The following is an 18,308-nucleotide window of genomic DNA, read 5'->3' as shown; positions in this document are numbered from 1 at the left end:
CTTTGGGAAACTGGACTCTGATGATTTTCCCATAATGAATCTGCCTCTCAAGAATCCTTCTCCAAAAGTCATTGTTCTCTGTAGCCCGTTTGGATACTTTTTTAACATCTTGCTTGTGAATGTGATTGCCAGCGTCTTAGAGAAGTTGACAGTTTCTGTGATTTCTATTAGCAGAAAAATGTGGGCTCAAAAGCTTTTCCTCTAAATGAATCTGTTGTGTAACATCCAAGCTGACTCAGAATATAGGTGCATACTCTTGCCCTGAGAAGGTGGAAGAAGGGGAAGAGCCCAATTCAGACGAGGTGTGGGCGAGGAGGCAGGGCGCCCAAGAGCAAAGGCACCCTGTGCTCTAATCTCAGCCTAAACCATATCTCTGGGAAGGAGTTTTTTGCTTCCTATTTGTATCCCTGAGTAACCACAGACCCCCACCTCCAACGTGGGATGTTAACCTTGGTGCACTGAGGAGATGAGCTGCAGAGCTAAAGCAGAGTCCCAGAGGAGCTTCAGTTATGCAGAACCTATACAACCTTCTTTGCCATACATTGACCACACGCTTAGGGCTTGGGAGATGAGAGCTAAGGGCTGAAATTCCTCAAGGTAAGAAGACCCTCCCCCCCCAGGAAGTGGACTCCTCCAATTTTCTCACATGATTATGCAGGCACTTTCACTTTTCCATATATAGGAGTCACTCAGGAGCAAGCTCTGGCCAGTTGGAGGGAGTGACACATCCCTCTCCAGTCCCTCCCTTCTCATCCCTCCGCACCTTTACTCTCACGTGCGCTCGCAGGCACTTAGGCAGAAGTGAGCCCTGTGGCTCTGCGGAGACGAGCCTGTTGGGTTTAAAGAAGGAAACAAACAAACAGACAGAACCCTCAGGCCAAGTCCCAGCATTAAAATTGTTACCTTGAAGAAGCTGAGTGGAGCAGTGTGAAGAGATGAATGGACCGGTGGATGGCTTGTGTGACCATTCTCTAAGCGAGGAAGGGGCCTTCATGTTCACTTCGGAATCTGTAGGAGAGGGGCACCCGGGTAAGTAGGTGGTCCTGGTTGGATGGTTGACCTGTACCGGGGGGGTCGCTGTTACTGAAGGCCTGGAAGACGATGTGTGTCAGTAACTATAAGGGATCTTGGCAAGAACAATGTGCAGTATTTTTTTATTCTGTTAATTTGCAGTTTTGTAAAACAGTCACTTGTTATGCAAATAATAGATTGTAAGTTAACGAAGCCGAGGCTCTGTGCCGCAGCCCCCCACCAGCATCTCCTCACAGTGGGACTGTGACAGAGGACACACGGTTGGTTGGATAAACATATCATATGTGTAAAATGTATCATCAGGTATTAACTCTATATATAGAGATTTTTTTTTTGAGTAAAGCTTTATTATCAATGAGCAGCTTAAGTCAACAGAGAATGTTCCCTCAAGCAAGACCACGGGTCACTAAGTTTTGCATGTAAAGCGTGTGCAGTTTAGAAATGAACGGCAGTGCGTTCTAAATAGGGGCTGAGACAGATCTCTGGAAGAAAATTCCAGCATTTTATTGGGTCTGTGAAAGGTAGGAGGACTGTGATGTGGGGAAACGAGAGAGGCTTCCGTGAAGACCACAATGGGAGCCTCAACTTTCTGGGACAGTGGTTCCCAGGCTTCAGGGTGCATCAGCGTCACCCCATGGGCTTGTTAGAACACAACGTGCTGGGCTCCACCCCCAGAGTTTCTGATTTAGTAGATCTTGGGTGAGGCTCAAGAATTCGCAGTCTTCAGAAGTTCCCAGGCGGTGCTGCTGCTGCTGCTGAGGGAGCCACACTTTCAGGACCACTGGTCTAGGAGGACCTTGGGGGCCAGACACACGGATTTATGTATTTAAGCACCTCTTCAAAATTCCCTGGAGTATTTGAAGTTCTTGGTAACTAATCATCACCAAGTCTAACTTTTTTCATCTTCCTCATCCTTGTTCTTTCTCAAAGAGCTTTAACTTTCATACCTCGTGACCCAGCTTTAGATATCTCAGTGCACTGCTCCTTCCATATGCTTCAGCCACTGGTTCTCAGCTGGGGAGGGTGTGCCCTTTTCCTGCAAGGGCATTTTGTAGTGTCTGGAACATTTTGGCTGTCACAGCTGTCGGGGGGCGGGGCGGGCGTGGGGTGAAACTGGCATTTAGTGGATAGAGGCCAGGTGTGCTTCTAAACACCCTGAATGCACAAGACCATCCCCCACAAAGAAGACATTTTCCAGCCCCAAAGGTCAGTATTGCTGTTGAGAAATCTTGGCTTAAACTGAGTTTTGTATGTAACTTAGCTCAGTTCAATGTAAATAGCATCTTTACTTCTGCACGACTTTATGAAGTTTCTAGGTTTACTGTACTCATAATCTCAGATCCATTGCTATGTCTAACATATTCTCGACAGCTCCATGGCATATGAAAGCCATATACACAGGTTAGGAGATGGCCATAGATAGGATTTGCTCCATGTGGAGGAGGTGGGTGCTTTGTCACACAGTGGCCAGTGGTCCCATTGTACACACAACAATGAGCTCAATGGACAGAGAGTGAAAATTCCAGCCAATCAGTTGGCTGTTCTGTCTACTTAATGGCAGCCCTTCAGTTTGTCTGATTCTCCTTGCGCTTGCCACTGTAAATTAGCCGTTCACGTTAAGACAGTTTCCTTGGTGGCTTTCTGCTTGTCATTCCAGTGCTGAATTCCTCTCCATCAGAAAGATAAAATTAATGCTTCTTTTTCAACTTCCAAGAAAACCAACTATTGGCTATCTTAAGACTACTAAGTGATATTGATAGAAATTTCGAAAGCCTCAAGAAACAGTTCAGAAAGGACCTCCTAAGGCATTATCTTAGTCTGTGAAGCTGTCTTAATACCCTTGCTCAACTCCAGCTTTATCCCTAATATCCCTTATCCTATTTCCCTGTGTGCATTGGAAACATGTGACCTGTGTCGTCTAAACGAGCAGAGTCATCCATGGTCATTGTGTGAGTGGCTCCTAGGAGGCCTGATGGCTGGGTCTAAAGTGGATATTTGAACAGCAGGAGGCCATGATTGGTAGGGGGCTGCAGAGGCACGGACTCAGGCAAACCTAGATTTATAACCGGGATCTGCAGGAAGATCGAAAAACTCAAATATATGTTTAGTAGCAGTTTCTGAAGGAAAGATTAGAGAATTCACCTTCAGATTAACTAACATTTTAACTACAGAACTTAATGGGCACTTTCAAAAGCAGAAATGCTTGATTCTGGACCTGCATTCTTAATTTAAAAACTTAAAAAATGACAGGAGGGACACAAGGAAATTTTGGAGGTGATGGATGTTTATTAAACCTTGACTGTGGTGATGGTAACACAAGTATGTACATATGACCAAACTTACCAAATTACATACATTAATTATATGCAGATTTTTATATACCAATTATACCCCAATAAAGCTGGAAAAAAACTTATTAATTTACTAAGAGCAGACTCTATGGGTGTTTTTGAACACTAAATGAGATGTAATATGTGTAAATAGATGTCACTTTTTTTCCTGAACTTGTGAACATAACGCCAAAGCAAGAGTGGATTTTTCCACAGTGTCTACATACTCGACCACGGGGAGTCTTTTTTAAAAAATTTATTGATTTGTTTTTATTTTGGGCTGCGTTGGGTCTTCATTGCTGCGTGCGGGCTTTCTCTAGTTGCGGCGAGTGGGGGCTACTCTTCGTTGCGTTGCACGGGCTTCTCATTGTTGTGGCTTCTCTTGTTGCGGAGCACGGGCTCTAGGCGCGTGGGCTTCAGTAGTTGTGGCTCGCGGGCTCTAGAGTGCAGGCTCAGTAGTTGTGACGCACGGGCTTAGTTGCTCCGCAGCATGTGGGATCTTCCCGGGCCAGGGATCAAACCGGTGTCCCCTGCATTGGCAGGCGGATTCTTAACCACTGCGCCACCAGGGAAGCCCTAGACCATAGAGAGTCTTTAAGGCAAATCGTAGAATAAGATGAAATGCCAGCTCATGTTGAACTCTTTGTCAGTCCCGCCTTGATTGAGGAGGTCAAACCCAGCTGTTAGGATATCTGGTTTTCAGGAGGCTGAGTGACGGTGGGAAGGATCTGAGAGCTGCTTGTGGAAGTATTCTGCAAAACAGCAGTGGCAGTAATGTGCAGAGGTTCTCTTACAGGATTCTTACAGGTGTAGTCCCAGAACCGGGTGTGGTATTTTCTACACAGCGCACTGCATCTTATGGAACCAGCGGTACAATGTGTCTGTCCCATCCTAGTCTGCCTCTTGGCACCTAGTCTTACTGATGTCATCAGTTAGTGTTTTAACTTCTGTTTCTAGGACTTTTCTAGATGTTAGAATTAAAGGGAATATGCTGAGGAATGAGATACTTTTTAGTTAGAAGAATATGTGTGCGTGTGTGTGTGTGTGTGTGTGTGAATTGCTTTTTTGGGGGGAATTCTATGACTTTATATAATATACATCATCCAATATTAAGGCAGAAGTGGGAAGAAATAAAAATTTCGAAAAAATTATAATTTCTTATATTTAAAAAGTGTCCTCTTAGGTAGATTTGATATGTAAACTGACGAAATATCTAATTATTTTAACATTTCAGTTTGCTAGGCTTAATATTCCTGTGATTCTTACACACGTTCATTCTTGTCCAGATAAGATCTGTGACCAGATCAGCGATGCAGTGCTGGATGCGCATCTCAAGCAGGACCCCAGTGCCAAGGTGGCCTGCGGTAAGAAACGCTGATCCCTCCTGCTGGAGACCTGAGTGGGCTGAGCTTGAAACCTTTGCCTGTGTTGAAGCTTTCAGGATAGCAGAGAGCTGGGGACTTCAGAGCCTGGAGGGCTCCAGGGGTGATAGGTCTAGCCCCCTCACTTTACTGAGGGAGATCTTGGATGCAGCTTAATCAGGGTCTTGGCCAAGGTAATGGGGTAGGGGTCCCGGCGTGGAGATCAGAGCCCCGATCTCCTCACAGTCAGCACCCTGTCCTTTCTGCTGCACAGACCCACCCTTCCCTCTCCAGGGCCACCCTAGCCCCCAGAATGAGCACTGTGGGGACCTGTGCCCCTCTGAGGGTGGACTTCACCCTGACATCTTTACAAATAACCTGCCTTGATTCTCTGCTCAGGACCCCACACCTAAAGCCTGCAGTGGAGTTTTAGCAGTAAGGGGGCAGGAGAGGCCTCACGTATGTTGGCTGCATTCTACATTCTTTATGACCGCATACAGCCAGTGTCTCATTCTAATCCACACAGCAGTCTTATGATTATCTTCATCCAACAGCTGAGGCTGAATAAGTAGTTCAAGGTCAGGCAAGTATGCAATAGTAAGTGCGAGGTATGAAAACTCAGGTGTGACCAATTCTTTCCAAGCCGCAGTTCTCCGGGTGGCCTGTGAAGATGGTCAGCACTTGTGCCAGGATTTACTCTCCTTATTAGCGTCATGATTTTTCCTTCTGGAGTCCATTCCTTGTGCGGTTCCTTGCGTGTCTCTTTCTCAGCACTGTGAGAGGTCCAGGTGTGGAGCCCCCGTCGCCAGCACGTGGCCACTAACCTGTCTCCTTCCCTTCAGAGACGGTGTGTAAGACGGGCATGGTGCTGCTGTGCGGGGAGATCACCTCCATGGCCATGGTGGACTACCAGCGGGTGGTGCGGGACACCATCAAGCACATCGGCTACGACGACTCAGCCAAGGGTGAGGCCAGGGCCCCCAGGGCTGAGTCCCTCCTGAGGCTCTCCGTCTCCTGGAAGAGCAGATACCTCCCGGGGGAAGAACGCTCCTAGGCCGGCCTGCCAGGGTCCAGGGCTCACAGCCTCTGGCACAACAGTGTGGCAGCCCAGGCGGATCAGCCCCTGTCCAGCCATGGCTGACTCTGGTCTTGTTTATGGTCCTGCCATCTCGGAAGAGGAAGAAGCTCCCAGTACAAGGAGCTGCCCTCTGTTGGGGACGTGTCCTCTGCCGGGCTCTGGGGCTGGTCTCTGTGTGCATCTTCCTACCTAACTGTTCGAGGAACTCTGCTCTGCTCCTTATGCAGATGAGGAAGTTGAAGCTTCCATATGTCAGTAACTTGTGTAAGGTGACACGGTCAGTAAGTGGCTGCCCCACCCCCCCGGTTGGGACTCCTGCACTTTCGACTAAGTTATGCTGCTTCCCCACACAGACAAAGAAGAAGGTGACTCAGTCCAGAACGGGTGCCAAAAGCAGGCAGAGGAGACAGGCTGGCCCAGGGTAGCTCCAGTGCCAGGCAGCGTGGGAGCCTACAACCCAGCGAAGGGACCCAGGCCCTGGCGGGAGTTGAGGAGGAGCCCTGTGATGGGGTGGGGGTGAGAGCTGGAGAGAACTGAGGGCCCTGAAGCAGACTCCCACACCTGGGACTGGGCAGGCTGGGAAAGGGCCCAGCCTGGAGGGTGTGAAAGGACAGGGTGCGAGGGCCAGATCCTAGGGCCAGTGTGCACTACGTTCTACTTATTGGTTGTTTGGGCTGACGTGTGGCATCTTTGTGGGTCAGGGCAGGCTGGGGTGACGTGCACGCATCTCCGTAAGTGAGAGAGGCTCTCTCTGCGTGCGGGCGCGGACACGCAGAAGCTCAGTGCAGCCACCTCCTGGCTCGCCCAAAGGGCTCACTTGAGCACACGAAAGCTTTGGGGGTGTATCAAGAGTCGCTGGGAGGAAACCAGTGAGTACAGGTTGGTTCTCCCAGCCAGCATGCGGGGTGTCCGCGGAGGAGACGCGTCGTCCCGGAGCAGCAGCCTCCGGACACGTTACCACGCAGAGCCTTCGCCCTGTTCTACCAGGAAGAGCCGACTTGTTTATGTACATTTAGACCTTATTCAAGAGCGAACCTTGCTCTGCGTTAGGCAGCAGGAACGTTTCGCCGGAGGTATAACGTCCCCTGGAAAGGGAGGAGCGGGAGCGAGCCCCCCTCTGCCTGTCAGTGCGCCTGCACCAAGCGGGCCAGCAGGCTGCGGGCTGGGCTGCAGTCACAAGGCCCCAGGCTAGTGGCTCCCCCTGCTCTTTGCTGCACAGTTGCTGGGCTCACTGCCCTTTCCAAGCCCTCCTCCTCTCCCCTTAGTCCCCTGAACTCTGTTCTCCTGAATCACTTGGAGCCTTTAATTTTCAGCGCTAAGAAGATTTATTATTTAGACCCGGAGTGATGAGTTGAGTCCTTGGCAGCTAAAGATTGTTCCCTAAAGGTTGTTCCTTGGTTTGTGCCTTCAGAAACCTGCACTGCAAACAGGGGCTGCAGAGGACAGAGGTGGCCTGATGGCTCCTGAGTTGGGGGCACTGCCTGGCATTAGTGATACAGTACGAGGTGCCCGGCGGCCAGTCGGAGGCAGAGTGTGCAGTGAAGAGCTGCGGGGGTGGGGGGGACCATCCAAGGACGTTTTCGGAGAGCTAGATGGACTTGTGGAGGGGGATGGGAGGCAGAGGAGGAGAATCCTAGGCAGAGAGCCCTAGTGGAGGTGGAAAAGGAGGTCATGTTTAAGACTAAGCCTGAGTTCCTGTTGGCTGAGAGCTCTCAGCTGGGAAGGCCTGGCTGGAGCTGAGCAGTTTCCGGTTTACTTCCTTTGGCGGTAGGTCCCCACTTGAAGCATGAACATAAACAATAGATTGAACCTAGGCTTTTTTGTGGTTTTGTTTGTTTTAATAAGCCCATTCTGGACACATGGGTAGGAGGACAGACTGGAAAGGGTGACAGTCATCTTGCCACTGATACGTGTCCCTGTGGTGCGGCCTCTGCGTTTTAGCTCCTCATTTGTGTCCGTCCTGAAGCTGAGCCCAGTGAGGACGAGTGTCGGGGAGATTGTGCTGTCTGCCCGGCGGCTCCCTCTCAGGGCTCCTTGGCCTGGGCTGCTGCTACCCAAGACTCCATGTCCCAGGCCCCAGCCCGCTGTCCCCACCCTGGGGCGGACCAGCCTCCATCTCTGTGCTTGAGCTTTGGGGATGGCCTGAAGGGGCCTCGGCCTCCAGAGGTGTGGTTTTTCCATTTTGCTCCAGGCCTCAGGCACATCTCGGGCTCAGGGGACTCTGGCTCTGGGAGTGTCTCTGGATAGTTCACATGCACCGTATTGTTCAGTATATTTGATGCTTGGGTTTGGCGTATGCCTGGGCTTCTGAGCGGCAGTGTTGAAAGGGCCCTTGATGTTCATTCAGTGCAGTGATTTTCCACCTGGGTCCTGGGAGGTGCCTCTGGGAGAGGCAAAGGGGGCAGGGCCGTGAGTCACCCACCTGCCCTTCAGCCAGGGCAACTGTAGCTGTTATTTGGTCTTCATACTGCTGCTCTGTGTAGGATATATATTTTTAATCAAGGTGTAATTTAATACACTGTGGAGGATTTTTTTTGACTAAAGAGTTGCACGTGCTAGGATGGGAAGGATACTGACGTTCCCCATCCTGGGCCTCAGCTCTGGGCCCAGACGGATGGTAGAGAGACCACCCACGCCGCTAAATGCCCTGTCGTGCGCCGAGCAGTCCCCCAGGAGCTCCAGCCTCCCTCTGCTCAGGCCTGCTCTCCTTGTGCCTAGGCTTTGACTTCAAGACCTGCAACGTGCTGGTGGCTTTGGAGCAGCAGTCCCCGGATATTGCCCAGTGTGTCCATCTGGACAGAAACGAAGAGGATGTCGGTGCCGGAGATCAGGTCACTAAACGCTGAGCGTTGGCCCTGCGTCAGGACGGCAGTGCAGTGTGCTCTGTGTGAGGGGCTAGCCGGGGAAGTTCACGCGTAATGGACTGAATGCACTGTGGGGTAGACCCCCCCGCCCCCATGCCTGGAGTGAGTCACCCCTTCTTCAGGGTAGCGACTTGAGGGCAGGGAGGGCTGGGGACACCCGGTGTGGGCTTGTCTCCCCTTCTAGAGTGTTGAGTTCGGGGACCACGTCTTCCCCTCCACGAGTGCCCAGTGCAAAAGTTGCATACCCGTGAGGATGGAGGGCCAGTGGGGCTTTAGGTTTGAGGAGCGTTGTTGCCTGTGGTCTGAAGTAGGTGTCTGCTGCAGGGCCTGATGTTCGGCTACGCCACAGACGAGACGGAGGAGTGCATGCCCCTCACCATCATCCTGGCGCACAGACTCAACGCCCGCATGGCGGAACTGCGGCGCTCGGGGCAGCTCCCCTGGCTGCGGCCCGACTCCAAGACGCAGGTGAGCCCCTGCCCTCCACCCCCCCGTGGGGCTCCAGACACGTGCCTCAAACACCACCCCCCTTCCTCTTGATTCTGATCGTTGTTAAGATCCAAATGTTCCGTCTGGGCATTCAAAGAATTGTTGATTCTGAAAAGAACTTTTTGTTTCAAAAATCTTCAGCTCCAGATCTTTTCTCCCCTGCCCCCAACATTTTATTATGAAAAATTTCAAAAAACACAGAAAAATGAAAAGAGCAGTTCTAGGCTTTCAGTGGGGGGGCTTTCCTAGCATAAGTTGACTCTAGTAATATGATTCCCCAATGCCTGCCACAAACCTCCTCTGTAACAGGTTTCAGACTTTCCGTCGCTGCCTATCAGGTCTCCACATCTTGAGCAAACCTTGAACACACTGTGAACAAGTACCGTCTGCAGCTCGCTATGGCCCTTTCGCTTTGTTTCTCATGAAAAGGCTTTGCCGATTCTGACTCTCTGTGGCAAGCCGCCCTGGCCCCTGTGCTCCCTGCGGTGATGAAATCTGCACCGAAGCCTGCATTTGAAGGCCGGTGGTGATGCAAGTGTTGCCACACGCAGAGGCGGCCTGTCTGCCTTCTCTCCCCGCATCCTGACGGCCCCGATGGCCGCTTTCCTCAAGGCTTCCTTCCCCAGCTCTTCTTCCACACTCCAGTGGGGTCTTGGCACTTCCTCTTCCACGCTCTTTCCTCCTGCCCACGCTTGTGAATCCAGCTTTCACCTCTGCACACTCCGCTTCCAAATCTCCCACCTGCAGGTCTAACTGAATCACCAGCCCCGTTTCTCATTCACCCTGCAAGCACACGGGCCCCGGGAGCTCTCCTCAGCTGAAGGAGTGCGATGCAGCCCACCTTTCCCCGGCCCTGTCTGTCTCCACTCTACCTGGGCTCCCGTTTTCCCTCTAGCGCATCCCTTCTGCTCCAGCCCCATTTCCCAGGCCAGGCCCAGGAACAGTGCTGTGTCCTCCCAAAGGTTCTCCCTCCCTGGAAACTTCAGTTAATTCCCTTTGGGCTTCACTTTTAATTTCCTTGTATCTGCTCAGAATTGTCTGCAGCTTTCTGCTTCCTTCCTACTTGTTGTTCTGGTATTTAACGCCTTGTATGGTCTTCCAGCTTTACCTTCTTCTGTCCCCACCCCCAGTCCTTGCTTAAACCATATCCTTTCACTCATGTTCCCCTTTTTTTCTCGGTGCTTTGCACCTGTGCTCCCACACTTCGCCTTCCTTGGAAGCTTTCTCTGGTCCCCCCCTGTCCGTCAGTGGCCAGCGTGGTTCCCACCTCCTCATGATCTTCCCTGACCACCCTCAGGTGGGACCTCCTCTTGACCCCGCACTTGGAATTTGGCTCACGTGGTTTTATAGCTCAGCGCGGTGCACACGACTCTGTCCCGTTACTCCAGCTTCACAGAGGTGCATCCTTCTCACCCCAAGTGTAAGGCCACACAAGGCAGAAGTTGCAGATCGGCTGTACCTGGGGCAAGGGAGTACCTCTGTGGCCTAAAAGAAACCCTCCCTTGGGACTTCTGGTGTTACCCACATGACCCCCAAGGTGAGAAGTGGAATCCTGAGCATCCCTCAGGTGTTCTTTGAGGCTGTGGGCAGGAGAGCTAAAATGTGTAGATTGTGATGGTACCAAAAGAAAAGAGCCCTCCCCGTCCTGTGCCAGAGCTGTGCTGTGATGGGAAGCAGGTTGGAGATTCACAGAAAAGGAAATCCTAGAACAGGAATGGGAGGAAGTAAGTGGACTGACTCGGGTTTCCTTCTCGCTGCCTGAGGGTAAGGACTGGAGGGTCTGCCTACTGGACCCGCTGAAATAGGAAAGGCCTCCTGTATTTGCTCAGTAATAGAAGGTTTCTGAGTCCAGAAGGCAGTGAGGCAGGGAGGGGAGGATGGGCTCTTCCAGGCTTTCCCTTCTTGCAAGGAGACACTGAATTCTCTTACAAGTGCTACTTTGGGTACCAAAGTCGGCCTCACTCCCCTGCCGCAGGCAGGCCCTGAGCCAGTGGGCATCAGAGAGGGTGCGGGGGTCTGCTGACGGAGCCGCTCCCTGAGGCCCTCGGCCGGCCTCTGCGAGGCTGCTGCGCCGGGATGGGCACCCTGCCAGGAACAATGTCTGGGCCTTCTCCTCTATACCTTACTGGTAAAGGATTTTCATCATCTACCCAGAGTGTTGACTGTGAACAGGATGAACCTTTCCACCTGAACAAATTCTTGCTGCTGATACTGAGAACTGAGTGGCAGTACGGATGGCTATTTTTGTACCTGGCCAGAGTTGTGTTTTCCACGGTGTACTTTTCCCCACATCTTGCTGACGTGATGAGATAAGAGCGATGCTTGGGGCGCTTTGCTCTGCCACAGCTCTGCTTGGGGTTTGTGGCAGAGCAGGGGAGTCCAGTAGCAGTGGAGATGGGCCTCAGCAGCTGCGCGGGATAGGAGCCTTCTCCTGAGGCCAGATGCAGCAGGTCTGGTCCCAGAGCCGCCACAGGGCCTCCCATCTGGAGCCTGCCAAGCCCCCAACTCCAGCTCCCTGTCACAGGGCCCTGTGTGCATGCAGCCTGGCATTAAAGGGCTGCTCTCAGAGCACAGGGGTGTGCCTCTGCCCATCTCACCAGGATCAGGCATCGTGGGGTCAGGGCTCTTTCTCTTCCTTCTTCTGGATCCCACCCTATGGCTCTTTGGACCAGGCAGGACATAGAGTTTGATACACGTCCCATGTTTGATGGATATCTGAGGGGCCTTTGGGCAGGCCGGGACCTCGCCTCAGGCATAGCCCCAGGAGCCACTGTTTGCTGCCCTGTGGTCCCGTCAAGGCCCTTGGTGTGGGGAGCAGTCATGTGCCTGCCGGCCAGTGTCCCTGCCAGACCATCCAGCATAGCTGCACTCCTGCAGGCGCACAGCCCCTCTGGGCACTGCCCTTGTGGGTCCATGCTGCCTCGGGTAGCGACGGGACCTGTGGCTCCAGCCTTGAGGGTCTTGGGTGACGACCTTGTGCTGGGCAGAGCCGCAGGCACCAGGCCGCACAGCGCAAGGTCACAGCCCAACTTTGCTGGCTGTGTGATCTTGACCAGAGTATTTATGTTCTGGAACCTCAGCTTTCTTGTCTTTAAAGTGGGGCTGTTAACAGCTGCTCACAGCTTTTGGCATGGCTTGTCACGTACAGTACACACTCAGTCAATTGCTGGCTTCTCTTTTCTTTTCCCAGCCTCATCTGCCATCCTCACCATCCCTTTCCCTCTCGCTCTGTAAGCCCAGGGTGCCCAGGCTGCTCTCCTTCGTCACCGGACAGATCAGGCTGTGATGTCGGGCTCTCGCACTCCCTGATGTATTGGTAGAGGACAGAGTGCAAAAGCATTTTCTCTGTGCTGCTCTGGGCGTGACACAAGCTTTGGGGGCAGGCAGAGCAGTGTTTGGCTCTTGGGCTTTTCACTGACTGGCGTGTGACTTCCGGGAAGTTGTTTCACTTCTCAGAGCCTGGTCTTTCTCATTTGTAAAGTGGAGACAGTAATGCTGATCTTGCTGGGATGGTTTAAATATTCATCAATAATACATAGAGTGGGCACAGAACTGACCCACGCTGGAGGGAGTGAACCCCAGCTCTGTCCCTGTGGCCTGCCCTGCGAGGCAGCTGCAGGCAGGATCCTTCCCTCCACGCGCTCTCTGCTTTTCCTTGCTTTTGTCCAAACACACAGAGGCTGGTAACCCAGAGCTTGCTGCTCCCTCTAGCTCAGTCTCCCTGGCTCGAGTCCCTCTCACCCTGTCCCTCCAGCAGGCAAGGCCCCTGGCCCCATATGCTGCCAGAGCTCCTCCACTGAGGGGGCCGGGGCAGTGGGCATGTGGCCTGTGGACTCCTGTGTTCCTTGGTGGGAGCCGGGGTGTCTTGGTCCTGGGCCACGGAGGGTCAAGACCGGGCTTTGGCAGAGGGACATTTGCTGGCACCCAGAAGCCTCTGAGGTAGGAGGAGTGGAGTCTAGTGGGTCACAGAGCGGAAACTCTGTGACACCTGAGTCTCCAAGTGGCACTGATTGTGGTCACAGGTGGGAATAGCTTGTGCCTCATGCCCAGTCATCTCACAGCGCCAGGCAGTTATTCAGTTTAAGAACGTGTCAGATGAACTTTCCTGAAGGCCCTTTGAGGACAGGAGGTCCCTCTGGCTCCTGGGAGCCCTGCCTGCCTTCTGGGCACCTGCGCCTGGCAGCGATGTGTCCTCAGCTCAGGGCAGGGCCTCACGACGTTTCCTCCCTCCCTGCCTCCCGCCAGGTGACAGTGCAGTACACGCAGGACAGCGGCGCGGTCATCCCCGTGCGCATCCACACCATCGTCATCTCCGTGCAGCACAACGAAGACATAACGCTGGAGGACATGCGCAGGGCCCTGAAGGAGCAGGTGATCAGGGCCGTGGTGCCGGCCCAGTACCTGGACGAGGACACCATCTACCACCTGCAGCCCAGCGGGCGGTTTGTCATCGGAGGCCCCCAGGTGCGTCCTCGGCTCTGAATGAGGCCCTGACTTTGCTTACCTCCCTGAGTGCAAAGGCCACAGGAGGGTGGTGGCTTTGTGTGGCTCGGCCAGGTAGGTCTGGCCCTGGACGAAATGTGAAGTCAGCTCGTTCTGTGAAGCCTGCTGTGCGCCCTTGAGTACAGGAGGAATTGGGGACATGTCCCCAGGAGGCTCCCCCTCAGTGCTGCCTGGCCCTCCCCCCTCGAGACGTCTCATACGTGTCCAGCTGCCACCTGACCCTGCCTGGGGCTAACTCACCATCATGGGCACTGAGCTTGCCTGGGTGGCGCTTCCTGGGTCTTGGCCACACATGACCTGCAGCTCTCGTGGGCACCAAGGTGGGGCTGTGTTTTAGATGGGGACACGGGGCTGCCCCTTTCTCCTGTGCAGCCGGCGTGAGTAGTTGGAGAGTTCCCTAGCCCCTCTGAGAGGCTGCTGACCAGTGCCGCGGCACCTCCCTGTGGACGTGTTGCCACAAAGTGGAGCCCCCAGGTTGGGTCCTATAGCCAAAGTAGCGCAGAAACCCAGGGTGAAAGGAAGGCACAGCTCACTGTGTTTTCCTGCTGGACTTCTCAGGGCCTCGGCATGCTGCTGTGAACTGTGGATCTCTAAGTGGGGTAGGGGGGGATGGTATAGTATGCAGACTTTCCCCGCATCATTTAACATAGAAACATAGAGACCCCCCCCCCCCGCCCCCAAACGTCTTTGTTGACAGAGATGCACAGAGCAGACACTTGAGGAAATGGGCAACTTAATGTTTGCCGGGTGGCACCAGCTGGGGCACAGCCCGGGGTGTATTTGTCACAGCGCGGTTTCCTCCTGCACTTGGATTTCTCCGTTATGATTGACTCCTACAAACAAAGGCTTTACGAGCGGGCTGTGACCCCAGCTGGCCCATCTTTTGCCCTTTCTGACGAGGCTCTGACAGGTGACCTGACTTCTGTGACTAGTCAGTGATTAAACTGGGATTAGAGCCCGGGGTTTCTGGCTGACTCGCAGCCAAGGGGTCTTTGGAACGTGTGTCCCCAGAAGCTTCAGGGACCGCCTGCAAGTTGTGGTCCAGCGGCCACTGCAGTGCTTTGGCCGCCCCCTCCTCCCACATCCTCCCTCTGTGTCTTCCTTTCCCTCTGCAGGGGGATGCGGGCGTCACTGGCCGTAAGATCATTGTGGACACCTATGGCGGCTGGGGGGCGCACGGCGGGGGCGCCTTCTCCGGGAAGGACTACACCAAGGTGGACCGCTCGGCCGCGTACGCTGCCCGCTGGGTGGCCAAGTCCCTGGTGAAGGCGGGGCTCTGCCGGAGAGTGCTTGTGCAGGTGGGTCGGACCCCACGCCGCTCGGACCCCCAGGTCTACCCTGAGTAAGGGCACCCTGGCCTAGGGGAAGGCCCACACTTTGCCAGAGGATGCGACTCTGTGTGTGTCGTGTTGGGCTCTGTGGCCGGTGCCCTGCAAACCTGGGAGCGGGAAAACAAGTCTTCAGGCAGCGAGGCACGTACAGAAACCTCCCCCCGTGCAGGTGGGGGGCTGTGGGAACGTGTCGGGCAGGCGTGTGTGGTTTCAGCGTCCCCTCCCTGAGGATGTCAGGGTCTCTGCAAGGGGCCTGTCCTTGACCCTGGACTCTTCTGGAAGGTGTCCTATGCCATTGGTGTGGCCGAGCCACTGTCCATTTCCATCTTCACCTACGGAACCTCCCAGAAGACAGAGAAAGAGCTGCTGGATGTGGTCAACAAGAACTTTGACCTTCGGCCTGGCGTCATCGTCAGGTAAAAGGACCACCCCCTCTGTTGGGCAGGACCCTCTTCCCTCACCCGGCACTCAGCTCATTGGAAAGGGAAGCAGAAGGAAGGATGTTCAGCCTCCAAGAAGCAGGAGGGGCTTCAGGCTCTTGGTCCAGCACAGTGCAAACCCCAAATACAGGATGTCTGGTTTTCAGGTTGAAGGCGGCTGGGTTGGGTCCCTGCTGGCCCAGCAGACACTGACCGCAGGGGGGCCATCTTTGAGCAGGTGGGGGATCTTAGGAAAATAATTACGAGGCCCGTTGGCTGGGAATTTAGTCGGCAAGTCCAGCCCCACCTGCTCTCGTTTCTGCTGCCACCCCTGCTGCCTGGAGCTTGGCAGTGTTGATGTCGGTCTGGGCCAGGTGAGTGGAGTGGAGAGTAGGCCAGAGTTCAAATCCTTGGTTCCTGGTGCATTTGTGTGATCAGTCGGGCTGTCCCTGAACCCTGAGCCTGTTTCCTAAGCACCATTGGCAGTCACCTCGTAAGACGTGGCATGGCAGAGACAGAACACTTAACGGGCAGTTGTTCTCGGGTGGGTAACACCACCCACACAGACCGTCGTAGTCTCTTAATCGCTCCTGTGCCCAAATTCAGAGAAGGAAACTCTGCTCCTTTTCCATTAGAAATGACCTTTTTTTCTGCTGAACATGCAGGGACTTGGATTTGAAGAAGCCCATCTACCAGAAGACGGCATGCTATGGCCATTTCGGAAGAAGCGAGTTCCCCTGGGAAGTTCCAAAAAAGCTTGTGTTTTAGTGCCGGTGGGACCGGGCCTGGCCGCACCGTGGAGGCATCTGGGTGGAACAGAGCCGTGTTCCTCTTCTCTAGGACCCCAACTCTCAGATCTCCCGGACCCCGGGCTGGGCCTTGCCCACCCACTGCCGCTCCCCCTGGCAAAGCCAGGCCCCTCTGATTTAGCAGGAGGAGGGGGCCTCCTGGTGCCAGGCTCAGATCTCCTCGTGAGGATAGTCACGAGGTTCCCCTGCCTCTCCCTCAGACCAAGGCGATGCGAATTTAGTGGAAATCCCACCCGTGTCGGCAGTCAATCCCCTCGCTCACCTTCCCCCACGGCCTGGACGCTGACCAGCCCCTGCCTCCCTGGCGTGTGCCGAGGGCAGCACACGGCACAGATCTCAGGGCTCCGTGTGGGCCTGGGTGTGCCGGGGCTGCCCCTCACGTCTGCGGCCGTGCGGTCAGCGTCCTGAGCCCAGGCCTTCCAGAGGCCCTCCCAGGCTGGTCTTGTGGCAGGGGTGAGAGCATCTAGTGTGTAAGGGACCGAGCTACTCGCTGATCTCATTTCTTCTTCACTGCAACACAGTGAGGTGACACCCTGTGTTACCTGCATGTGTAGATGGGGAAGCCGAAGTAGCTTTCACAGGGCCCCACAGCTGCGTGGGTCAGGGCCTAGATGTGAGAGCGGGGGCCCATACACCGTGTCTCCCACCGCCAGCGCCCCCCACCATCTCATGCCAGAGACAGGGCTGAGCAATGACCAAGCGGATTGAGATGAGGCTGTGACCTCTGTCCTGAAGACCTGAGGTTGCTGGGAATTAGGGGATTAACCCCTTGGGGAGCCCTGGGCCATGATCTGCAGAGTCAGGACAGAACCAGAGGGGTGTTTCCTTTGCCTCTTTCATTTCAGAAGACAGTTCGGGGTGCGCTGGCTATCCTGGCCCACGGGGCTGGGCTGGAGTTGGGAATTAAGAGGCAACGGTATAATCCCAGCCCCTGACCACTCAGGGACATGCAGGGCTGGACCTGTGGCCCCCGGGGGTAAGGGTCCAAGGCCAGTCCTGTCCCATTGGGCTTCCTAGAGCAGGAGCAGGAGCTTGTCCCGTAAACAAGGGATGGAACCCTGTGTCCTCCACGGCTTTCTCTCTCTCTGGCCCCTTTGTAACCCCTGCAGTCTGAGTGCTGTTGGAATAAGTGGGTGAGCCCTTCAGACCCCCCTTTCCAGAGAGGACAGCCCTAAGGCCCGAATATCAAATGTTAAATGGTGACTCAAGTGGCAGGGCTTGACCCCTAACGGGAGATAAGTCAGTCAGGATGTCATGAGATTTCTGCCTTTACCAGGCAGCCTCTGGGGGCAGCTCTACCCCTGAGGTCCTGGGTGGTCCTTTGCGCACCAGGGTCTTGGAAGCTGCACATTCCCAACCTTTCCATCTGTGGCTGGCACCCACTCCCCCCAACCCCCTTCCTCAACCTGGGCCTCTGACAGCTGCACTTCTACCTTCTCCCCAGCTCCCCAGACCACAGGCTCAGGTAGGGGCCTCCATGGGCTTCCGGAGAACGCTGGGGACTGGGCTTCTTTCTGGGGCACCCGGTGCTGGATCTGGCTGGGAGACGCAGCCCAGGAAGCCTCATCTGGGTGGCAGATGGCCGGCAGCTGGGCTCTAGGCCTGAAGCACAAAGACCCTTGGCTTTCTCTTCCCCTCGGGGAAAAGGCAGCTGTTCAGGGCAGAAAAAGAAGCCCAGATCTCCATAAAAACCTAGAGCTGGTGTGTGATACGGAAGCTCAAGTCTCTCTCAGGGCTCCAGGTCACCCAGGAAGCCTTGAGTTTCTTTCGGGAAAGGGAGGCTCAGCTTTGCAAGTGGCTGAGTTCCTCTGACTTGGGCCATATTCAAAGTGAAAATTCAGAATTTTATACTTTCCCCACCCGCTGGAGAAACAAGGTTTTTTTGGTAAACACTGTTTATATGAAACTAGAGTCTTTATTTGTTAATATAGTTCCTGCTAAACCGGTGAATAAAAACTCAAGGAGCAACTACTCTATGCTTAGTTTTTGTCTGCAACCCCCTAGAAACTCCCCCTCCAAGTAACATTACCTGATCCCCACCCCGCAGCAAAGCAGGTGTCCTGCCCTCAGGGTTTCCCAGCCAGGGTCCCTC

General features: G+C 54.2%; 1 protein-coding gene across 1 annotated transcript; it reads left to right on the top strand.

Moving 5' to 3' along the window:
- Nucleotides 1–685: 685 nt before the first annotated feature.
- On the top strand, nt 686–18,187 carry MAT1A (methionine adenosyltransferase 1A). The gene is made up of 9 exons (XM_082406768.1): nt 686–1,029; nt 4,649–4,726; nt 5,566–5,688; nt 8,520–8,632; nt 8,990–9,133; nt 13,400–13,618; nt 14,773–14,955; nt 15,271–15,404; nt 16,073–18,187. The coding sequence occupies exons 1-9, from the start codon at nt 936–938 to the stop codon at nt 16,173–16,175; spliced, it is 1,191 nt and encodes a 396-aa protein (XP_082262894.1). The 5' UTR covers nt 686–935; the 3' UTR covers nt 16,176–18,187.
- Nucleotides 18,188–18,308: the final 121 nt, after the last annotated feature.

Source organism: Balaenoptera borealis (assembly GCF_965194805.1).
Source record: "Balaenoptera borealis genome assembly, chromosome: 10".
Classification (NCBI taxonomy): Eukaryota; Metazoa; Chordata; class Mammalia; order Artiodactyla; family Balaenopteridae; genus Balaenoptera; species Balaenoptera borealis.
Note: the sequence above shows the minus strand (reverse complement) of the source record. Positions and strands in the feature narration are given on the sequence as shown.